General features: G+C 40.0%; 1 protein-coding gene across 4 annotated transcripts in view; it reads right to left on the bottom strand.

Moving 5' to 3' along the window:
* Positions 1 to 25,227, bottom strand: part of ece2 (endothelin converting enzyme 2) — a 72,176-nt gene that overhangs the window by 32,806 nt on the left and 14,143 nt on the right. For all 4 annotated transcript variants that reach the window (XM_008116234.3, XM_008116233.2, XM_003224331.4 and 1 more), the window contains 5 exons: positions 18,931 to 19,017; positions 11,540 to 11,684; positions 8,326 to 8,541; positions 5,117 to 5,241; positions 105 to 251 (listed from right to left, as the gene is read on the bottom strand). In XM_008116234.3, the coding sequence (XP_008114441.3) occupies positions 105 to 251; positions 5,117 to 5,241; positions 8,326 to 8,541; positions 11,540 to 11,684; positions 18,931 to 19,017 (720 nt within the window). The remainder of the gene's footprint in view (positions 1 to 104; positions 252 to 5,116; positions 5,242 to 8,325; positions 8,542 to 11,539; positions 11,685 to 18,930; positions 19,018 to 25,227) is intronic.

The following is a 25,227-nucleotide window of genomic DNA, read 5'->3' as shown; positions in this document are numbered from 1 at the left end:
ATCAGATAATTCAGCAAGGCTGGCAATGATGGAATGTCCCTCCTCTTCTGATCTAAATTCATTTTACAGGAATGCAACTTAATGGGATCGCTGAGTAAAATTACCTGGATGATGTTGCTGTTGGAACTCTTGGAATCGGCACCTACAAAGACAGTAAAGAATGGAGAGGCCCGGTAGGTTCCCGACACCAGTTTCAAGACCTCCATGAAGTTAGTCTGGTTCCAAGGGCCAGTGATGTTCCAGCCTCCAATCTAGGAAAACAAAGGATGCAAGAAGTAAGGATCACAACAGAGAAGCTGAATTGTTTGCTTTTGTACCTTGGAAACATAAGCAAAGAGTTGTGCAACAGATTGAAACCCAAAGCACCGAAAACAAAAACAAAACCATACAAAGCACGATCCATATATAAAGGGGGCCAGGAAGATATCATTTTACCATGTCTCCTGTGTCAATATAACAATATGTATAATAATAATATTATGCTATACTAATGATATAATATATTGTAAAATAATAATAATAATAATAATAATAATAATAATAATAATAATAATAATAATAATAAGTTTATTTATACCCCGCCTCCATCTCCCCCAAAGGGGACTCGTGGCGGCTCACAAATAGTATTAGATAAAAACAGTGACAATAACAGTACATCAGTAAACAAAAACATACACCAAATTATAAAAATGTAAACATTAACCTATAAGAATAATAACACTTAATAAACACGGAATTAAAAACAGCGAAGTTGAGTAACAGACTAGATAAAGTGCACTTTGTTATAAGTTGTAAACTCAGGATAACAGATAAAGTGCTACGAATTCATTGGAGGTTGATTTGGGATGGGAAAGACCCTAAGTAATATCAAGTTAACCAGGAGAATATAATAATAATAATATTATAATGTAATACAATATAATAATAATAATAATAATCATCATCATCATAATACACTATTATAATTGTATATTTATGTTACATGTAATATTACTCATAATATTGTAATATAGTGTTATAGTACAATATAGTAATATATAATGCTTATATTGTGCTATGCTAATAAAATATATTGTATGTAAATATAATTTGTAATCCGCCTTGAGTTCCCTTCGGGGTGAGAAGGATATAAATGTTGCTAATAATAATAATAATAATAATAATAATAATAATAATAATAATAATAATAATATGTGCCTTCAAGCCACCTGTCAACTTGTGGCAACCCCATCAAATTCTTCATAGGGTTTTCTTAGGCAATGAATACTCAGAGGTGGTTTTACCCCTTTCCCTGAAATATAGCTTACAGTGCCTGGTATTCCTTGGCGGTCTCTCATCCAAGTACTAACCATGACTAACACTTCTTAACTAAACTAAGGTCAGATGGGATCTGGTGTCTTTAGCATTTAGGCTCCTTTGGTTACCTGAAATGCAGCCCAGTCTTTCATGAGCCTACTGTAATTTCACTAAAATTTCCTCTACATTTCAAGTCTTTCTTTGAAATCTTAAAGTCAAAACCTATTTTGGACCCCGTTACAACGGAAACTGTGATTGTTAAGACGGTAAAAACTTTTGCTGATACTTTTCGTCTAATTACAAAAATCTAAAATCTTGCAGAAGCATACATCAACTAGGATAGCATGGTAAAAGAAATCGTGGATATAGAGATTAGGAGATTAGCTGATTTGTGGGGAGAAAGAAGAAAGACACCTTAAACATACCAGGAGCCAGCATAGTATAATGGTTTGAGCATTGGACTATAATGCTGGGGACCAGGGTTTGACTCCCATTCAGCCATGACTCCATTGGCAAATCACTCTCTCTCAGCCTCAGAGGAAGCCAAGGGTAAACCTCTTCTGAAGAAGTCTAGCCACGAAGACCCTGTGACAGGTTCAGCTTAGTATCTCCATAGGTCAAAATGACTTGAAGATGCACAGCAATAAACATACCACACATACGCTGGGATACTTTGTAAATAGGTTTGTGCCTGTCCTGTTTTGTTTTTCAAGAACAGGTTTAAGACACTGTGGTAAGTAAATGAAAACAGCTTTATTTCAGCAAAATATAAAGTACAGCACACTCAGTGGAATAATGCAAAAGGAAGCAAGGAAGTCTTAGGGCAAATGCAGTTCTTAGTCTCGGATACAGTCCCAAATCAAATAGCAGTCTTACTTCATGACAAAGAAACAGCAATAAATCCAGATGCAGCCTCGGAGCAGGCACACGGTGAGCGAAGGCATTAGAGTCAGTTTGTTACCAGCAAGAGCTGGCTGCACCTGTTTCTGCTTTATAGCCCTCTCACAGCTGCTATGGCAGTTCTTAATTACTCAGCTGCATTTTTGGCAGCTATTCTAGCTGAACGATGTCTCTGCTCTGTTTCCTTTCGCCTCTCCTGAAATGAGGGTACTTGCAAAGTCTCCTCCTCAGATTCCAACTCACCCTCAGATTCATGAATACTTTCCTGCTCCCCTTCCTCTTCTGAAGAAGACGAATCCCTAACAGTGCCTGAAAGGAATTGGACTTGGGCAGTTATGTTACTTGGGCTGTTATGTTACTAAATAATGAAGTTGCAAAGTGATAAAAACACATCAGTCCTATGTGCATCAGGACACCAGCTGGAGACTGCCAACATGCATAATGGGGAGTGCCAATGTGCATCATCACAAACCAGTATGGCGCATTGGAAGAGCCCTTGCCAGTGTCCTGTTACACAACATCCCAATTCACTGACAAGGTTTCTTAGTACCTCTGTACATAGATGAGTAAGTACACATGAAGTTACATAACGTGGACCATGATTGAGGGCTTCGATCATAGCCATTACTACACTACATCTATCAATAACTATTAGCCACGGTAATTGGTTTGCTTCCAGCCATTGCTCTTCCATTTATAAACTACCAGGAAAAGGGAAATTGATTTTCCACCTTATGTGGAGCACTACATCTTGCTCACAGTGGCTGGGATAAAACTCAAAGGGGTGAGGTCATTTGTGATTCAGAAATGCTTTGCATTATTTTTAACTTTCCCTAATACAGACTTGAGTATCCCGTACACAGAATTCCAAAATCGAAAACATTTCCAAATCCAAAACTACCACTGATCATACACATGGATCACTGAGACATTAACACCTTTGTGCTCTGATGGTTCAATGTACATACACTTTGTTTAATGCACACACAGTTATTAAAAATATATAAAGTATATTCAGGCTAAGGTTTAAAAGACGGTACATGAATTTTGAATGAATCTCCAATAGATCACATTATGTGTACGCAAATATTCCAAAAATCTTGGAAAAAATAAAAATCCACACTGGATTATCTGAGTCTACATTGCCATGTAATCCAATTCAAAACAGATAATCTGGATTGTATATAGCAATGTAGAAGGGCCTTAGATAGTTTGATCCAGCAAGGCTGTTCTTCCTTTTTGAAAGCTCTTCAGTGTCTCCTAATTTTCGGAAGTTACATAGAAGCCACTCTCTACTAAACACAGCTATACAGCACAACTATAACAAGAGAGAACTACCTAACTCAGATGCGATCTTAACAATTAAATGACTTTTTGTACATCTTTTACGATTCATTGTTCTTGTTGGTTGAGGGGATTCTCCGAGTTTTGATACAAATAATGATACAGGTTGAGTATTACTTATCTAAAATACCTGGGACCAGAAGTATTTTGGATTTTGGAATACATGTATTTGCACATATGTACGTAACAAAATATTTTGGCATTAGGACCTGTATCTAAACATGAAATTTGATTAGGCTTCATATGCTCCTTACACATACAGCCTGGAAGTCATTTTATACCAGGCATGGGCAAACTTTGCCAATTCAGGTTTTTTGAACTTCAACAACTGGTAGGCTGTTAGGAATTGTGGGAGCTGAAGTTCAAAACACCTGAAGGACCAAACCTTGCCCATACCTGGAATACACAATTTTAAAAACAATTTACCGTATATACTCAAGTATAAGCCGACTCGAATATAAGCCGAGGCACCTAATTTTACCACAAAAAACTGGGACAATTTATTGACTCGAGTATAAGCCGAGGGTGGGAAATGCAGCAGCTATGGGTAAATTTCAAAATAAAAATAGATACCAATAAAATTTCATTAATCGAGGCATCAGTAGGTTAAATGTTTTTGAATATTTACCGTATTTCAAAGAAAAACAATAAACTAGCTCTATAAGTGGAAAAGTAGGGGCAACAAAAACAATATGGTACCAACAATAAAATAACAACAACAACAACAACAAAAACTTCATTTGGATCCCACCCTATCTCCCCATGGGGACTCAGGCCAGCTTCCAACATAGTAACAGGCAAACATTCAATGCTTATATAAACAATGCAGAGCTAGATATAGATCTAGAATTATAGATACTAATTTTACATATGCATTTCCCCCTGAAACATTTGCAAATCCCCCCTCTCTCTGTGTGTGTGTGCATTTTCCTCCTGTAATATAGGTAGGTAAGAATATATGCGTATCTATCCAGACATCTCTCTTTACATAGATATTTGCAGAGACTTGCAAACATATGAGGGGAAATTCATATATAAAATTAATGTATATAGATAGATACACATATAAAAGTATATAGAGATGGCAAAAGCTTGCAAGGGGTTAATGCCTATATATCTGTAGGAGAGTTTAACAAATATTTCAGGGGAAAATGCTTTCCTAAGATTAATGAATATATATTTTTCTTCTTCCTGACTTGCAAGGGTGTCTCTCTTTTCAAAACATTCCCTTGATTAAGAGCGAGGGAGGCTTTGGAAAAGTAAACACACTGATAAGGGCAGAAGAGAGAAATAGATCACATATTGCAAGCAATAGCCTGCAGGCTCTGTTGCCCGCCTTGACCCGATTATAAGCCAAGAGAGGCTTTTTCAGTTCATAAATAAGGGCTGAAAAACTCAGCTTATCTTCGAGTATATGCGGTAGTGCATGAAACTGTATTTGTGTAGATTCAGTCATCACAAAGCATAGGTGTCCTTGTCTCAATCACCTAGATGCACACTTTTGGATTTTGGAGTATTTTGGAATTCCAGGCAAGGGATGCTGAACCTGTTGTGGTCCCTTCACCTCTGGTCCTACCTTCTCAATGAGGTCCATCAGGGGCTGGGAGCCCAGCTCTTCAATCTTCTGCTCCTTCAGGCAAGACAGGTAAAAGCGCTGGGTCTTCCTTTCCGCTTCACTGCTAGAGTTGAACGTGGCATTTTCTGGAAAGAAAGGCATATGACATGTGAGGAGACATGTGAAGGTCTGGGGGGAAATCTAGAAAAAACTGGTTGTTGGGTTGTGGACATTTTCCCCATAACCTCTCCATCCATAGAAAAGAAGTGGAAAGATGGGATGAGGAAGGATTCTGCAATATTTTCTTGATGGCAAAACATTCCTATATTTTGTTATCTTTCTTTAAGTCATCTTCAACTTAAGGCAACTCTATAATGGGGTTTTCTTGGCAAGATTTGTTCAGATGGGTCCCTTTGCTTTCCTCTGAAGCTGAGAGAATGTGACTTACCCAAGGTCACCCATTGGCCAGCAGGTTTTCTAGAGTCTTAGTCCAACACTCAGGCCCCATCTACACTGCCATATAATCCAGTTTCTGAATCCATATTATTTGCTTTGAACTGGATTATATGGCAATGTTGGCTCATATAATTCAGAGCAGAGCAGTTCAGAGCAGATAATGGGTCCCCGGTGGCACAGTATGTTGAAGCGCTGAGCTGCTGAACTTGCAGACTAAAAGATCACAGGTTGGAATCTGGGGAGCAGAATGAGCGCCTGCTGTTAGCCCCAGCTCCTGCCAACCTAGCAGTTCGAAAACATACAAATGTGAGTAGATCAATAGGTACCGCTCCAGCTGGAAGGTAATGGTGCTCCATACAGTCATGCCGGCCACATGACCGTGGAGGTGTCTGTGGACAATGTCGGCTCTTCAGTTTAGAAATAGAGATGAGCACCAACCCCCAGAGTCGGACACGACTGGACTTAACGTCAGGGAAAACCTTTAATCTGGATTCAGAAACTAGATTATATGGCAGTGTAGATCCAGCCTCAGACTATACTACACTACGCTTGCTCTCCTTCACATATTTACTCCTCCAAAAATATTTTTTAAAACTATGTAACAAGAAGACTTTCATATAAATATAAGACTATAGAGAATCAGGTAATTGCAACTGCATTGAGTCTTCAAGACTTTAGGAAAGTAATTGACAACTGGGACTAATTGAGATCACTTATGTATAGGGTTGTCATAAGTGAAAGCTAACTAGAAGGGAAATAATAGTAACAGCAACAAATCCCTGTCATTATTTGACTTTCCTTTTTCTCAGTTCTTTTTATGAGAATGAACATTTTATCTCTGCTTGGCACTGTAAAGTGGAGACAAAATAATGTTTGTTTATTTCTTTTTAATTGGTTTTATGAATGATTTCTTCACTTTTCACTCATTTTGGAGGTTTAGCCAGTCTCTTATAAAGTGGCAAAACCAAAGAAGATCCCTATAGGTGTCCCTTGATGCTCAGCATCCTGCAGCTCCATTTGTAACCATTTTTTAAAAATGTATTAATTTGCAATTATTTTGCAAGTTAAACTGTACTTTCAATACACTAAGCATAAAATGTTTATGTTAAGCCAAGTTACAAGTGATGCATTTTGGGAATCTGAAGTAACAATGTGGCTTTCACTCCATTGTTTTTAACGAGTGGAAGTCTATTTCTACTTATGGTGACCCTAGAAGTCATCAACAGCCCTGCTCAGGTCTTGTAGACTCAGGGCAGCTTTGTTTTTCATCCCTAATGTGGCCCTCCTCTTTTCGTACCGCCTTTTGCCTTCCCAAATATTGTTGTCATTTCTGGTAAGGCATCTTCTTGCATTATTTAGCCAAACTATAACTGCCTTGGTTCAGTTATCTTGGATTTTTGGGAGATTTCAGGCCTGACTTGGATCCATTTATTTGCCTTTTTAACAGTTCATGGCATTCAGTTTAACAGTCCTTTGGATAATTAGGATCGCCAATCTCCATGATAAATCTTGTATCTATGACCAATTCCCCACCGGTTGTACTTCTGCCTTATTAATTTGATATAACCACAGGGTTCATTCTCAACCCAAATTACCCTCTCGCGAAGTTACAGCACTTTATCTTCTGCCTTGGGTTTACAAAATTCACATGGCACACTTTACCCAGTTTGTTTTATAATATTTCCGTCTTTAAATCATGTTTTATTAAGCCTGCTATTTTACCTCTATATGTTAATGCTTAAATTTTGTAACTGTGCATGTCTTTTTATTGATGTGTGATATTGTTATTATTTTGGCTTGACCCCATGTAAGCTGCCCCGAGTCCCTTTGGGGAGATGGAGGCGGGGAATAAAAATAAAGTACTGTATATATTCGAGTATAAGCCTAGTTTTTCAGCCCCTTTTTAGGACTGAAAAAACCTCCTCAGCTTATACTCGGGTGAGGGTCCTGGTGGGTTTATATTCAGGTTGGCTTATACTCAAGTATATAATGTATATTTATTATTTTTCTCTATTATTATAGGTATTGTTACATTTATTATTTTACTCTATTAATTATTATTATTACATTTATTATTTTACTCTATTATTGTTACTTTTACATTTTTACTCTATTTTTATTATTATTAATACATTTACTGTTTTACTCTATTATTATTACATTTATTATTTTACTGCATTTATTATTATTATTACATTTATTATTTCACTCTATTATTATTAAAAGGATACATAAGCACATTTACATTGAAGAAGATGAAAATAATGATTTAATCAGAGTTGGACACTCATATCTTAAATTATAGTTTGATGTAAAGATTCAAAAACATTTAAACTACTGATGCCTCAATTAATGTAATTTTATTGATATGTTTTCCCAGTTGTTTTGTGGTAAAATTAGGTGCCTCGGCTTATATTTGGGTCGGCTTATACTCAAGTATATACGGTAGTAGTAGTAGTTGTTGTTGTTGTTGTTATTATTATTATTCATGAAACTCTCCTCCAGAATCACAGTTCAAATGAGTTGATTTTCTTTCTATTAGTTTTCTTCACAGCTTTCACAACAGCATGGATAATCCTAACTGTTCAGTGATATAGTTTTGCACTTTAGAAATACACTTCTTATTTCCACCCTCCTGGATCTTGGCAGCCCAGTTTTTTGAGTCACCACCAAATACTGGTTCCAGTTCAAATGCTAAAAGGAGGCTCAGAGGAATGTTAGAAGCTGGTCGATGGTATTTCCCATGCCAATAGCTGCGGGAAGTGAGATCTCACCTAGCAGGTGCTTCATGATGGCCTGGTTCTGATCCCAAATGCTGTTGAAGGTGCTCCACTTGGAGCGGCCATCCGGCAGCGGATTCCGCTTGATCCAACCCCCGCAAGCGAACTGATAGAAATCATCACAGGGATCGGTCTCCCGGTCTAGAGCCTCCAGGATTTTACCAGCAACGATGATGCAAGCCTCAGTCAGGCAAGTGTTGTGCGTGGGGTCTGGAAGAAGAGAGTACAAACATATATACACACACATTGAATCGGAGGTGCATTGCAAAGGGCTGCTCAGGCAGAATCCGGCTCAGACGTTACTCTCTAATGCTGTATAAGTGGATTGAATGAAAATAGAAGAAAGTTCGTAGCGAAGTTTGTGATGGTAGAGCACACAACTTCTACCATCCCCAGAAACATTTAAGCAGAGGCTCAACAGTCATCCGCGGTGAATGTTGTTATTCTATCCTACACTGCGGTAAATTAGATAATTTCTAAAGTTTCTTCTGGGCCTATAATTCTTAGTTCTCATTCCCTCTTTCACTTTAGACACTAAAGACACATTCAGTATGATGAAGGTGTATTGGGAAAATATAATACTTGTACTGGAAACTATATATTGAATGTAATCATATTAGAAATAGGAATAGGAAAAATGTAATCACAAGCAGATTGTGTGCATATAGCCCCAAAATACACTCTGCCTGGCAAATAACCGTCTCCCCATAAGCAGAGAACAAAGTTCACCCTAAGTGCCAGAGACATATGTTAGGTGTCAACAAGAATAGATAAGCTAATGGACAAAAGACAAATTAAGGCTTTTTGGGATGTCAAGATAAGACCTGGCGCCATGTAGGAGTACTAATGACTCTCTGACAAGCTAAGGTAGGGGGGAATTCTTTAATTAATGGATCCTGAGAGCCTAGATGGGAATTCCTTAGATAAGGCCTAATGGATGGTCAGAGGTCTTGAAAGTAGTCTATATTTTAGGAAAATGCAAATGTAGCTTTTAGTAAAGTGCAAAGTAAGACTTTTTTTGACACTAATTGGTGATGGATAATGCCTATATGACGTAGATAGAGGAAGGCAAAAATAGTATATAAGAACCTGTGTTTCTTTGTTCTGTACCCTTTTCTCCTGGAGACAGGAGGGTCTATATTCTCTCTGGCCACTGAGAATAAACGTCTTTTTTTCTACAGCCACCGGAACTCTCTTTGTCTCATTACCTCAAACCTTTGTCTGCCATTTCAAGAAGAGCAATAAGTAGAGGTGCAGAGAAGGGAAAGTGGAAAGGAACTTGAGCATTTTAATGGATGAAGTTGGTTAGGTGATATCTGAGTGTGCATCTACACCGAGCATGGGCAAACTTGGGCCGTCGAGGTGTTTTGGATTTCAACTCTCATCATTCCTAACAGCCTCAGGCCCTTTCCTTTCCCCCCTCAGCCGCTTAAGCGGCTGAGGGGGAAAAGGAAGGGGCCTGAGGCTGTTAGGAATGGTGGGAGTTGAAGTCCAAAACCCCCGGAAGGCCCAAGTTTGCCCATGCCTGATCCACACTGTATAATTAATGCAGCTTGACACCCATTGAACTCCCATGGCTGAATGCTAGGGAATCGATGACTTACCCGGTTTTACAAGATGTTTAATGTTCTCTGCCAAAGACTGCTGCTACTGCTAAAATTCCATAGCTTAGTGGTGTTAAACTACATTAATTCTACAGTGTAGATGCTGCATCTACACTGAAGATCCTTCCAATTATCCTATAGGTACTTTATTTTCTCATTTAATTTTTTATGAGATTTATGAGAAACAATAAAATTGGCAACTAGAAGTGACATTGTCAATTGCTATTTTGGGCAGTATATGATTGAAAAGGGAGTTCCCGGTGGTGCAGTGTGTTAAAGCACTGAGCTGCTGAACTTGCAGACCGAAAGGTTGCAGGCTCAAATCCGGGGAGCAGAGTGAACGCCCGCTGTTAGCTCCAGCTTCTGCCAACCCAGCAGTTTGAAAACATGCCGATGTGAGTAGATCAATAGGTACCAATAGGGAAGGTAACGGTGCTCCATGCAGTCATGCCGGCCACATGACCTTGAAGGTGTCTATGGACAACACTGGCTCTTCGGGTTAGAAATGGAGATGAGCACCAACCCCCAGAGTCAGACACGACTGGACTTAACGTCAGGGGAAACCTTTACTTTTACCTTTTACTATGATTGAAAAAATAGCTATTGTTGATATAAGAATATACGATATGGAGATAATAACACATTGATGAAATAATCATAGGATAAAGTGATATGCTGTTTTCTTGACAGATGGAAAGTCAACTTTTTAAGGTGGAATTAAGGATAACTTTGGGTTTGTTTAGCAGTAGTAATTTTGCTGTAGGGTTAGGTTTATGTCGGGGAACACAATGCTTTTGTCTTACTTCTTTTTTGCAGTATTTGCATGCAGACTGGCCCCAACCCTGTCTGCCTTTATTAAACAGCTTAAAACATGGCTTTTCAAATGTGCTTTCGAATGATCAACAACATGTTTGACCCCGCTCAGAGACATACTGTTTTCTCGCACTTTGTTTTCCCTCCTCTCCAACCAAACCCAAGATATCTCAGGAAATATTGACACTTGTCCTAGCACTTTATTAACTGTCTTGAAATCATGCACTTTTTGATCCGATTGCCCCAATTTTACATATTGATGGTGATGTTCGTTTTTATTAAGCTCCCTATTTGTCATCATGGTTGTTTTCTATTTTGTGTTTTTTATTTTGCTTATTATATCTGAATGTTATGTTGATATCGTTTTAATTATCTGTTGGTTTTTAACTGTTATATTTGTACTGCTTTGGGCTTGGCCCCATGTTAGCCGCCCCGAGTCCCTTCGGGGAGATGGTGGCAGGAAAGAAAAATACAGTGTTGTTATTATCATCATCATCATCATCATCATCATCATCATCATCATCATTATTGTTGTTGTGATGTATACATTCATATATTTAATATAGATAGTTGAAATATTTTAATAAATAAATCTCGTGGAGGAGGACTGCAAGGTGGCAGTGATGGCCGAGCTGAAAATAGTTGCTGTACATCCACATCCTTCATTACTTCATTTATGCACAGGGTGAGTCTCTCAACTGGAGTGTTTTCTAGATCCAGAGCTGAGGAGTGACCAAGGATGGCCTGATGCTTGCATGATAGCCAGACTTCCTGCCCCCATGTTCACCTACCTCTACTGTATTGAATGCCCATAGCGATGACTGAACTGAGCAGCAGCAGAGCCAGGAAGAGGGAGATGGCACACAGCACCAGCTTCAGCTGGGTTCGGGAGCTCAGGCGACTCAACAAGGGGGCATCGGTTTTCCTGAAGCCCACCTGGAAAGCAAAGACAGAGCCCAGAAATGATAACATGCACAGGCAAAATCACTGCCAATAGAATCACACAGTTAGAAGAGACCACAAGGGACATCCAGTCCAATCCCCTGCCATGAACACAATTAAAGCACCCCTGACAAATGGACATCTAGCCACTGTTGAAAATCCTCCAAGGAAGGAGCTTCCACTGGACTCTGAGGCAGAGAGTTCCACTGTTGAACAGCTCTCCTTACAGTTAGGAAGTTCTATGTCTTGTCGAAGGCTTTCATGGCTGGAATCACTGGGTTGTTATGTGTTTTTTCCAGGCTGTATGGCCGTGTTCCAGAAGCGTTATCTTCTGACGTTTCACCCACATCTATGGCAGGCATCCTTGGAGGCTGTGAGGTATATTGGAAACTAAGCAAGGGAGGGTTATATATCTGCGGAAGGTCTAAGGTGGGAAAATAGATATATAAACCTCCCTTGCTTAGTTTCCAACAGACTTCACAACCTCTGAGGATGCCTGCCATAGATGTGGGCGAAACCTCAGGAGAGAATGCTTCTGGAATATGGCCATACAGCCCGGAAAAAACACAACAGGTTAGGAAGTTCTTCCCAATGCTCAGGTGTAATCACCTTTCCTGTAATTTGAACCCATTGTTCCGTATCCTAGTCTCCAGAGCAGTGAAAAATAAGCTTGTCCCCTCCTGAATATGACAGCCTTTCAAATATCTAACCATTGCTTGCTATCCTATTATGAATTTAGTCCCCTGATTTTAATATTGCATGATTCATGTTCATTTTAAAGATTGTTTTTATTGATGTTGATGTTTTTATTGGGTTAATTGTGTTATGGCTTTGTGATTGATTTCTGATTGTTGTATCGGGCATGGCCCATGTGAGCCGCCCCGAGTCCCTTCGGGGAGATGGGGCGGGGTATAAGAATAAAATAATAATAATAATAATAATAATAATAATTATTATTATTATTATTATTATTATTATTATTATTATTATCCTGTTCCTTCTCAGTCTTCTTTCCTCCAAGCTAAACATATCCGTTCCTCATAACATTTGGCTTCCAAACTTTGAGAAAATACTTTTCTCAGTGTGTAGGAGGCTCCAACCAACACTCTTTGGCAGAGAAGGCTAAAGATTTTGTAAAACTAGGAAATCCATGATTCCCTCACACTGAGACATGGTAGTTAAAGTAGTGTCAAATTGTATCAATTCCCCGATCTTTCATGAAAATGGCCACCAGAGTGGCTTAAAAGACAACAGAAGAAAGATGGTTCCTGCCCACAGGCGTATTATCTGAAAGACAAGATGTGCAAGAGGAAGGGATCAGAATAGAGGAGCAGGGGCAAAATTATGCCAACTCAGGCACCCGGTCTTAGAAGGTACAGCAAGTGCCTTTGGCAAAGGGGATCATGACTTCCAGGCTTTGAATGTCTGCTCCTCGTGCCCCGGGGCTATTTCCAAAATCCCACCTGCAGGGAACTTCCACAGATCATGAGTGCTGAAGTATTACAACTTCTTTATTAACCCCCATAGAAGTTAATACTGGGCACAGATGGGATTTTTTTTTCCAGAAGGAAGAGTAAATATTTTACAGTCAGCCTTCCACATTTGCAGATTTAACTTCAGCAGACTGGATTACTTGCGGATTCGAAGAATATGTCCTCTATAGCACTGCTTCTTAAACTATGGGTGGTAACCAATAAATGGGGGTCACAACATTTTTGGCCACAGAGTCTCCACTGGCGCAGTGGATTAAACCACTGAGTTGCTTAACTTGCTAACTGAAAGGTATGTGGTTCGAATCCTGGAAGTGGGATGAGCTCCCGCTGTCAGCCCCAGCTTCTGCCAACCTAGCAGTTGAAAAACATACAAATGTGAATAAATTAATAGGTACTGCTCCGGCGGGAAAGTAACTGTGCTCCATGCAGTCATGCCGGCCACATGATCTTGGAGGTGTCTATGGACAATGCTGGCTCTTCAGCTTAAAAATGGAGATGAGCACCAACCCCAGAGTCAATGACTAAACTTAATGTCAAGGGGAAACCTTTACCTTTACCTTAAAAGGTTTCTGGGCGTCACTAGTGGCTGTTTTAGATATTTACGTAAATCTGTTAGCAACAACACACAGTGTTTATAGCAGTCTCAGTGGAAAATGCTTCAGTTGTACTTCAAAAAAAGGAAAATCTGCCCATTTAGGAATCCTTGCAAATCTGACTTGTTATTAGTAAATGTTTGTTATTCCTATTTTGTATACTTACCTATATACCTGAAGTCACGTAAACATTTATCAGGTGGAAAGGGGACACGAGTGGAATAAGTTTAAGGAATCTATAGGAATCTCTAGGCCAGGCATAGGCAAACTTTGGCCCTCCAGGTGTTTTGGACTTCAACTCCCACAATTCCTAACAGCCTGCATGCTATGCCATACCATAAATTCTGTATTGACTTGATATGTATATTGAAATATAGTAACTGAATTCAAATTAGGACATTTCTTTAATGTAACACAATTTTACTGTAGGATAAAAACAGCTTTGTGAATGCAATAGCCAATTTTAGTTAAATGGTAGCTAAAACTATTTTTATTTTTATTTTTATTTGAAGTTAAGCATAATTTCTTTGATTTTTTGCCAGCAGTGAATCTGCACCAGATTTTTAAAGATTTTTTTTCAGCTGATGTCCCTAACCTTTGCTGTTGCTCTGTTTTCAATTTTTTAATTTTTTTATTGCAATGGTATCCATCTAATACATAGAAATCAACTATATATATATATATATATATATATATATATATATATATATATTAAAAAAAATATATACACACACACACACACACACACACACACACACTAGCTGTGCCCGGCCACGTGTTGCTGTGGTGAAGTATGGTGGTATGGGAAATAAAGTATTGAGAAATTGGTGGTAATTAAGGTAAAGGGTAAAGGTTTTCCCCTGACATTAAGTTCAGTGGGTTATATAGCTGTGTGGAACTGCCATATAATCCAGTTAAAATCAGATAATCTGTATTTTATAGGCAGTGTGGAAGAGGCCTAAGTGAGACCTAACTCTGCCTGTCCCCTGGGCTGAGTGGGTTGCTAGGAGACCCAGTGGGCGGAGCTTAGCCTTCTAACTGGCAGCAATTGGATAAAAACAATGATTCCTCTCCCTCTAATTAGGACTTTATTTTTCTTTTCTTTTTGTTGTATGAACGTAGAGGCATGGATGAGGGGTTGTGCTGCCAAGTTTAGTGTTTCTGGGATGTGTAGTTTTGTTGTTTTGTCCTAGGCCGAAATTTCATTACCCTTTTATATATGTATTATATATATATATACACACATACATACATATACATATACATATACATAAACCATTACTTTTTACCCCCCTTTTTCCCCTCCCTCCAATTTTACAAAGCATTTTTAAGTGCAGCCAGTCCAGGAGTCTGTCCATTTTCTCCTTTGTCTGATCATTTACTTTCCCTTCTTCAACCCATTTCACATATATTAACCAGTTCTCTTTCATTCTTTCTATTTTTATAATCCATGGGATATCTTGTTGTACTATTTCCATAATATCCAACTGTACTTGTTCATAAATATATTCATTCCATCTGTCCATTGTCCATTTTTTTATCCTTCCATCCCAGTGCTATTACAGCGTGGGCAGCTTTAACTATGGCCATTAGAGTTTGTTGCTCCTCCTTCTTCAGCGTTTGTAAACCCAACAGACCAGGCCCAATATACAACTTTATCTTGAATAATCCGTTTATTTGTTCTAGCACCCTCTTCCAAAATATCTGCACTTCTTCACATTCCCACCACATATGTGTAAACCATCCTTTCCCCTTTCTACAGTGCCAACAGTTTGAGATAGAGCCTTTTATCATCTATGCTAACTGAGCTGGGATTCTGTGCCATTTTTTAATGAATCTTTTTTACTAACTCTTGGAACTTTTCCATTTTAATGGTATTTATTCCCTTCATTATCTTTTCTACCCTTTCCTCTGAAAAATTCCTTTCCTTGCTCCAGTTTTGTATTATCGTTCTAAGCGTCATTCCTTTTGCTTCCACTATCATTTTGTATAATACTTAAATTGACTCTGACTTATGGCAATCTTATCCTAGAGTTTTCTTGAAGAGGGAATTTGCAGTTTATTTATTTATTTATTTATTTATTTATTTATTTATTTATATTCTGCCCTTCTCACCCTGAAGGGGACTCAGGGCGGATCACAGTACAAATATAAGGCAAACATTCAATGCCTTAACATAGAACACAGAGACAAGATGAAGGCTCCGAGCTGGCCTCGAACTCATGACCTCTTGGTCAGAGTGATTTGTTGCAGCTGGCAGCTGGCTGCTCACCAGCCTGTGCCACAGCCTGGCCCCTTTGCCTTTCCCTGAGGCTGAGAAAGTGTGACTTCTCCAAGGCCACCCAGTGGGTTTTCATGACTGAGAAGGGATTCAAACCCTGGTCTTCTAACATCCAAATCCAACACTCTCAACACACCTTTGCCACTGTCTCAAATAGGTTCAGCACCTTGGACAGCTCCTGCAAAATCACCAGGGAGATCTACAATATGCCAGATCAGTCAATCAAAATCATGTTTTCAGAAGATATCTAGTCTGCTAAATGTTTGTTGTTGTATGTCTTAAAGTCATTACATGTTTATGCTTATTGCTGAGTGCATCTACACTGAAGAATTAATGCAGTTTGGCACCACTTTAACCGCAATGCCTCAATGCAATGGAACCCTGGGATTTACAGTTTGGTGAGGCACCAGGACCCTTTGGCAGCGAAAATGTTTGTTGTTGTATGTCTTAAAGTCATTACACGTTTATGGTATCCCTGGGTGCATCTACACTGAAGAATGAATGCAGTTTGGCACCACTTTGAGTGCAAAGCCTCAATGCAATGGAACTCTGGGATTTACAGTTTGGTGAGGCACCAGGACCCTTTGGCAGCGAAGACTAAAAACCTTGTAAAATTACAACTACACAATTCCATAGCATTGAACTGGGGTCAAATGGCATTCATTATACAGTACAATGTCATATTGTCATCACAGATTATTCTTCATGACCGACTCTGATTACGTATCTTCCAAGGACAGAGTCTTGGCGATGAGTTTGTAAGTGACAGTAGAGACCTATTCTGGATCCGCATGCTCTTTCACAATGTAGATGCACCTTGGACCCGCCCTTCAAATACATTATCACCCTTTTCTTGCCCTTTCAGCTTGTTTTAAAAGACACGTTGTTCCTGATCATCCTGTTTTGCAAATCTGTATCCCACAAGGATGGAAGGAATATGAAAGGATTCTCTGTCCTTGTGAAGGGGACGTCCCTGCAAAAGAGACAAGTCTGTGGCAGCTTGCAATCACACTTCTCAAGGAGTGTGCCCAGCTTTTGCTTATGTGACAGAATTCCCTAATGCCCTTCCTGTGAAGTTTCTTTCTGCATCCTTTTTCTTCTGCACCAAATAGGTGGTAAAAGCTCAACTTCACAGTTGGAGAATCCCTGGATTGAATGTTTTTCCTGTATTTAAAGAACACCAAGAATTTCTGCAGTAAAAGGCTCAAACAGGCATGGGCATATTTGGCCCTCCAGGTGTTTTGGACTCCAACTCCCGCAATTCCTAACAGCCGGTAGGCTGTTAGGAATTGTGGGAGTTGGAGTCCAAAACACCTGGAGGGCCCAAGTTTCCCCATTTTTGGGCTAAAACTAGAACCTTTGGTGAAGGTTTCTATCCACTTCTCTACTAGAACCAAAGAGTTGGAAGAGACCACAAAGGCCATCCAGTCCAACCCCATTCTGCCATGCAGGGAGACACAATGAAAGTTCTCCAAGGATAAATCTCCCAAGACTACATTATGGATTTAATGCAGGTATATTGTAGAATTAATGCAGTTTGATGTCAGTTTAACTACCATGACTCAGTGCTGTGGAATGAACATTGAGCCATGGCAGTTGAAATGGTGTCAAACTGCATTAATTCTGCAGTACAGATGCACCCAGGAGAGCCATAAATGGGAAATGACTTGAAGACATACAGCAGCAAATGTTTGGCAGACTAGGGATCTTCTATAGGTATGGAAATAATGGGAGATATAGTTTTACAAGATTTTTTGTTATCTCTGCCTCACCAGACTACAACTTCCATGATTCTATAGCATTGAGCAATGGCAGTTAGTGTCGTTGTGCTGAACCTTAGCAGTTAAAGTGCCGTTAAACTGTATTAATTCTACAGTGTGGCACACTTACAGTGCTTTTGGCCAATGAGGTTTAAGATGCTAACATGGCTAGCAATGTAATCATAAGTGTAACCTTCTTATATAACCTGATTTTAATGGCTAAGTTCAAAAGTATACAATACCGGGTTGCTGTGAGTTTTTTGGTCTGTATGGCCATGTTTCAGAAGCATTCTCTCCTGACATTTCGCCCACATCTATGGCAGGCATCCTCAGAGGTTGTGAGGTCTGTTGGAAAGTAGGCAAGTGGGGTTTATATATCTGTGGAATAATGTCCAGGGTGGGAGAAAGTATCAATTATCTTTCTTCCATAGTCCATTTCCTATTTGAATGAAATGACTTTCAAGACGTCTTGAACCCAATCCTATTGTATCGGATATTTTGGCACTCCCCGAAGGTCTGGGTTTAATCTCTAAACAATGTTTTCCCACGTAATGACTTTTGCACTTACCTTTAAATCTTAATCTGCAAATACTTGTATTCTGAATGGGACTCAGGCTTCCCATTTGAGTTTTTTAATTAATTCCCACATAAGCACCGTATCATCAAAAATGAAATCTTTCCCTCGGAGAGTATTAAATTTGTCCCGTAAAACAAATCTCCCTGGTTTCCCCTAAGGATTAAAGTCATCAGTGTAAATCACCAGAAGTATGGGTGAGTTTGGAGGGCAATGAAGGGTGTTCCAAAGCTATTTTCCACAGGTTTCATGCAAACTCTCTCCCCACCTCTTTTTTTTTTGTTCATCCCTCTCTTTTTCTTCTTCTCTTTCTCTCAGACAGCTCCGGTTAAGTAGCTAGACTCAGCACAGTAATTGCTCAGGCAGCAGAGACACTCCCGTTATTATTAATTTAATACAATAATTATGTTGCCAAGCAGCAGCTGGGGCAATTCCTCTGGGAAGAGACACGGAGGAAAATTGAGCGCATCATGGACGCAGCATCGCTTCCTGACTGTTCATGCCAGACGTGAAATCTCCCAAGGCCTGATCCGTCTTACCTCCACGCCGTCAGGAGAGGTGCTTCCATCTCTGGCAGATTCTGGCGCTTCCTCATCCTGGAACATCGCTCTCTTATACTCCGCCATCTGAAAAGAAATTGCGTACAAGTTGAGTATCCCTTATCCGAAGTGCTTGGGAACAGAAGTGTTTTGGATTTCGGAAAACCCACAGATCATGAGATACCTTGGAGATGGGACCAAAGTCTAAAAATGCAATCTACAAAGGTTGAATGAAAAGTGATGCCTCCACCTTCGTAACTCCTCAACAGATGGCAGTACTGGTATGCGGCAGATGCTGGCTTGTTCAGTAGACTCTCCTCTGCAGTTCCATTTGGCGGGAAGCCTTAGCATTGAACGGTTGTGTTGTTAAAGTGCCAAGTATGGAACCCTGTGCAGACAGTCAGTCAATGCGACTTAAACAACCTGCATTCACTGAATTCTTGACAGCAGAAGGTGTCACCCCAAAGGATATTCATCAGAGAATGCAAGCTGTTTATGGGGATTGTATTGATGTGAGTCCTGTGCATCGTTGGGCGAGTAAGTTTAAAGATGTTTAAAGACATCTGACTTGCATGACAAACAAAGAGTTTCACAAGCAAAAGGTTGAGAGATTGATTCAGAACGATCATCGTATCACTCAGAGAGAAATTTCAAGCATAATTGGCATTTCACATGATTGCTTTGCTTGGCTATTGAAAGATCTATGCACGATGGGTACTGTGAAACTCTGGTTGCGGAAACAGAGTGTTGACTTCTTCCATGACGGTTTCAGAAAACTTGTTCATCGTTGGCAGAAATGTATCCAATTGTCTGGTGATTATGTGGAAAAGTGAATAGTGGTAGTTAAAGAGCACATTCTAAGGATTATTTCTGCATTTGATTTATTAAAATACTCCCATCCAAACCCAAGTAATGAAGGTGGAGGCATTACTTTTCATTCAACCCTCGTATATATTTAAAAGTTGAAGAATGTATGTTTGTTGGTTGGTGCATCAATTGGATGGTGTGTCCACATGGCCTGATGGATCTGGACACAATTTGGCACACATAAGTTGTTAGGATTTTTCTGGGTGTTAGGGAAAACTACCCAAAAACAGCTGAGGATACAAAATATGCAAAAACAGAATACTTATGGTTGAGCATTCAGCTCACAGCAAGCAGTGTGTGAAGTGCCATGTGGCTGTAAAGAATTTAGAGCTTAGGAGGCAAATATGCAGAGTTCTCTCCTTAAAATTACAAAAGGTTCATTTACAAAAGTAATATATATATTTCTTAATAGTAAATAACGAGGTCTGAGCTACTCTAAACTCTATTTCTTCTAGGGTTCAAAGAGAGGGAAAATCCCCAAGCACTACATTTCTCCTGACACACAAGAAGAAAGGTCTCAATATACACAGCACACACCGAGATGTAAAAGTAGAAAATCAAAGACAATATTATTATTATATTATTCTTGTACCCCACCTCCATCTCCCTGAAGGGACTCGGGGCAGCTTACATAAGTAAACAACATACCACAATGAAAATTAACATACAATTTAAAACATAATATAACATCATCAATATAATACAACTCAACATGATGAAAGACAAAAGGCTTGCACCTGCAAAGCATCCATTCTACACAACCAACCAGAATGAGAGCAGAAACAGAGAGGAGAGAAGAAATAGATGCTCACTACACCTAGAAGGCTATTCGTTATTGGTTATCCAAAATACCTGGAGGGCCAAAGTTGGCCCATGCCTGATATACATCCTAGGACTTCATACACATAACCTGAAGGTAATTTTCTTCTTCCTGATTGTGGGTGCACCTACACTGTGGAATTAATACAGTTTGACATCACTTTAACTCCCATGGCTCTACGTTATGGGATTGTGGGAGTTTTAGTTTTACTAAGTCTTTCACTTTCTCTGCCAAAGACTGCCAATGGTTCACCAAACTAGAGCTTTGTGGATTCCATAGCATTGAGCCATGACACTACAAGTAGTCTTAAACTGCATTAATTCAACAATGTAGGTGCACCCATTGTCATTTTCCTGCCCATTTTACCTTTTCAACAAGTCAAACACAACAGAGGCTGCATCTCTTAGCAGGAAAACACTGCATTGACTGAAAGCTGAAAAGCTCCTATACAAAAGAAATTGTGTTGTCGCAGCTCCCAGCCACAAGTGGAATTGAATTGAAGCCCATGTTAGGATGAATCATTTTTCAAAATATTTTCTTTCCCTTCTGGTTGAGGTTCTCTTTTCTTCATACAAACACAACACGGGCCTCGAAAGACTCCTCTAATGCCTCCCCATCACGGACTCGCTCCTCCCGCCTTCAGAGAGGCTGGCGAAACAGAGATGAGACTGGGGCTTTTATTTTAAAATGCTCAAAAATTACTCAGACACCAATCATTCAAATTCTACGCCTTGAAAAGAAGTGACCCCAAGCCAACCTCCTTCCACATGTGCTTTCTTTCACAGGGTTTTGGGGAAAAGCTGTTACTAAATCCAGCCTTGAATAAATCGTATTTGAATGACACAGCTCTTCCATTCACTTCGAGGATTGCCAGCTTTCGAATCTGTTCCTGAAGATGCTCATTTAATAACCAATCGGAAAGACTTAGCAGGTGCAAGAATGATCTCTGCCTCTTCTTTATATTCAAAGGCAATTTATTTTCCTGAATAGTTGGCAACCCTCTTCACTTCCATTGTATTCAATACACATTTAACTGGGACCTTCCAGAACTTCTTGCTCCCAATTTGTAAGAGATGCAACTGTTGTGACTCAGCTGGAGCCTCAGAGTGACTCTGATGGGGATTATGGGATTCAGGTTCAGAATGTTCCTGTTGTGGAAGATGGGGAGCAGGGAGGCTTTCCCACGGCAGGGAATGGTGTTGATGATACTGAAGATGATACCAAAGCTAGCCAGGTGCAAATTGACTCAGGAAGGGAGGACAGCTCCCAGTCTGATAGCATGCAGACAGATGCTAATGCTAACGAGCTGTCTGGCCTTGACGAAATGGAATCTTTAGATCGAGCTGGCCGTTTGGAATTCCGGGTTCGCAGAAATGTTAGAATAGCAAACAAGGAGGTGGTCAGAGGCCAAAGAAATGCATTCATGCTATACAGAGGGTATTAAAGAGTGTGCTGAGAGAGAAACCTTTGTCAAAGCAACTTCTTGTTTGAGTCAAGAAGCAAACTCTTGCTTTCCCGGATTATCTTACAACCTTTGTGTATTCATGTTCATGGGACTTTGTCATGCATTAATGGAACCTTGTTTTATGCCTAATGTTTTCTTGGATTATTCTTTATAGCCTTGTTTTGCAACAATCTTTTAGAACTTTACTTTTGCTTTTTAAAAACTATTTATTTCCTATTTCCTAATAAACTACAAAAGACTTCAACCTGTGTGCAGCCTGGTGTATTGAGCAAAGTGAAGCTAGCCTGAGGTGCAACAGCAAGAATAACTCAGCTTGCATCTACATTATGTGTGTCAAATCTGGTACTCGGTGTCATTTTATGTGGCCCTCCAGATGCTGGACCCCAGCATCTGTATGCCTCATCATTAGACAGCAGGACTAGAGCTGATGAGAGTTGTGATGCAGGAACATCTGGAAGGCTGCAGTTTGTTTTGTTTAGTCAGGAGTGTGGAGTTACAAGGCTTGCGGATATGACGCCTGACATTAAAATGTCCTTGAAAACTTTTATCCAACTTCAGAGCCACAAATGGGTTGCAACTCCCATTATCCCCGGTCCTCAAGATGGATAATTACAAGTGATGGGAGTTGTCATTCAATGAAATCTGGGTACACAAAATGGGTAAAAGCTAGAGAGCAGCAACTATTATGCAAAAAAATTAGTACAGTTGGCCCTCCGTATCCATGAATTCTCCAGTTTGACACTCCTGATCTACACTGTAGAATTTGTCAGAAGTAGCAACCTTCTCAAGCCTCCACTAGTTATATGTTGTGTATATAATTCAGATTGCTTACTGTATTGTATATGTGTTTATCAGTATGCAGTTTTCTCTAGCTCTATGTTGTAGGAGGGGCTGCAAACTTTGTGATCAGAACTGGGCTTGATCAGGACTCAGACTCCATTTTTAGAACCTGTGCAGTTTGGAAGACTGTAGAAGATGTATGCTTAGAGACTTCAGTAGGAACTGTATGCTTTCAGATGCCAGGAAGAACTGTATGCTTCAGACTTCAGCAGAAACAGATGTTAGAAATTATTTGAAACAGACTACAGAGACTCTATTAGACTCTCAGAGCAGAGAGATGCTTTAGATTACGGGCTGTTGATTATGAGAAAGATGCCCTGTGTTACCTACACAGAGAAACCACTTCAAATCCTATTTATAACTGGATTGATATGTAAAGTACCTGTATGCTGAATACATTAAGTTTGTGAGTAAACAAACTATGTTACTTTTAAAGAAGTCTGCTTATTTTTGTCTCTTGAGAGCATGACTTAAAGGCAAATATATTTTAAGGGAGAGGAGATGTTTTTGGGCAACTAAAATTACACTTCTGAAACTCTTCTTTATATGTGTGTGTGTTTGTGCATTGCCATATCTTTGCCTCTAACAGTTCAAAGAGATATTTAGGATATTTAGCTGAGAAACCTCATTGCCTCGCATGAATGCCATTTTCCCAAAAGGTTATGCCTCTAACAGGTCATGCTTTTCACCAAGAGGTTAAACATTATATAAATCCAATTTTAGAAAGTTTACTAGGGAGATCTGTAAGCCGCCCTGAGTCCCCTTGGGTGAGAAGAGCAGGGCAGAAATGTTGTAAATAAATAAATAGATTATCTTTTGCCTGACCGACACCCCAAAATTACTGCCAAAGTTGCCAGCTTTTGAGCAGCAGCAATAGCTTGTCGGTGCAAGATGCCGTCACAGACTTAGAAGGCTTTAATATTTATTTCAGCATTTACCGTCGTCATCTTAGCATATGTAGCATATGTAGATCAAGCATGGGCAAACTTCAGCCCTCCAGGTGTTTTGGACTTCAACTCCCACAATTCCTAACAGCCTACCGGCTGTTAGGAATTGTGAAAATTGAAGTCCAAAATACCCGGAGGGCCGAAGTTTGCCCATGCCTGGCATAGATGCACCCACAGTCCAGTCCAGTCTACGCTAGCTCTACTAAATTCTTATCTCTGCTGCTCTCCAAGCCAAGAAAGGGAAGGCTTTTGCCAGAGTAGCAGCTTTGGATTCATCCAGCTGGAACGCTGTCTCCCAGAACATAATTGCCATCCACTCCTCTCCCAATGCACAATGGAGAGCTTCAGCAGAGGCTCAATCCCTCCAGTTTGGTCAATCAAAGCAAGGCCTGTGTCCTCAAGAGCCAAGTGGTCTTTCATCCACTGCCCGTTGCCATGGCTGTCTCGCTGGCTGTTTCATCCTCATCATCATCATCATCATCAGTATTCCTGACAAGCGTCACGTTTGCTTTCCAGAGGCGGCCGCCGTTCCTTGGCAACCTGCGGCTCTCTCCCCGGCAACATCGCCACCACTCCTTCTGATCTTTGCACCTTTCTGCTTCTCACCCAATAGACAGCTTTCTAAACAAACCTGCGACACCATCAAAACCTCCACAAATCTCCAAGCCTGGGTGAAAAAGCACCTCAAAATGCAAAAAAAGACACTTTGAACGGTGCATTTGCTTATCACATAAATTCATTGGCACATTAGAAATATGGAGAAATAAGCCTGACATATGTGTTGTCAAATCCCAGGAGCGGAATGAGCGCCTGCTGTTAGCCCCAGCTCCTGCCAACCTAGCAGTTCGAAAACATGCGAATGTAAGTAGATCAATAGGTACCACTCCGGTGGGAAGGTAACAGCGCTCCATGCAGTCATGCCGGCCACATGACCTTGGAGGTGTCTACAGACAACGCTGGCTCTTCGGCTTAGAAATGGAGATGAGCACCAACCCCCAGAGTCAGACATGACTGGACTTAACGTGAGGGGAAACCTTTACCTTTACTATGTGTTGTCAAAGACTTTCAAGGCAAGACTCACTTGGTTGCTATGAGTTTTCCAGGCTGTATGGCCATGTTCCAGAAGCATTCTCTCCTGACATTTCACCCACATCAATAGCAGGCATTCTCAGAGGTTGTGAAGTCTGTTGGAAACTAGGCAAGTGGAGTTTATATATCTGTGGAAGGTCCAGGGTGGGAGAAAAAACGTGTGTGTTGGAGGCAAGTGTGAATATTGCAATTGGCCAGCTTGATGAGCCTTGAATAGCCTGGCAGCTTCAAAGTCTGGCTGCTTCCTACCTAGGGGAATCCTTTGTTAT

The sequence above is a fragment of the Anolis carolinensis genome, chromosome 3, assembly GCF_035594765.1.
Source record: "Anolis carolinensis isolate JA03-04 chromosome 3, rAnoCar3.1.pri, whole genome shotgun sequence".
NCBI lineage: Eukaryota > Metazoa > Chordata > Lepidosauria > Squamata > Dactyloidae > Anolis > Anolis carolinensis.
This window is presented reverse-complemented; position numbering and strand designations above follow the sequence as displayed.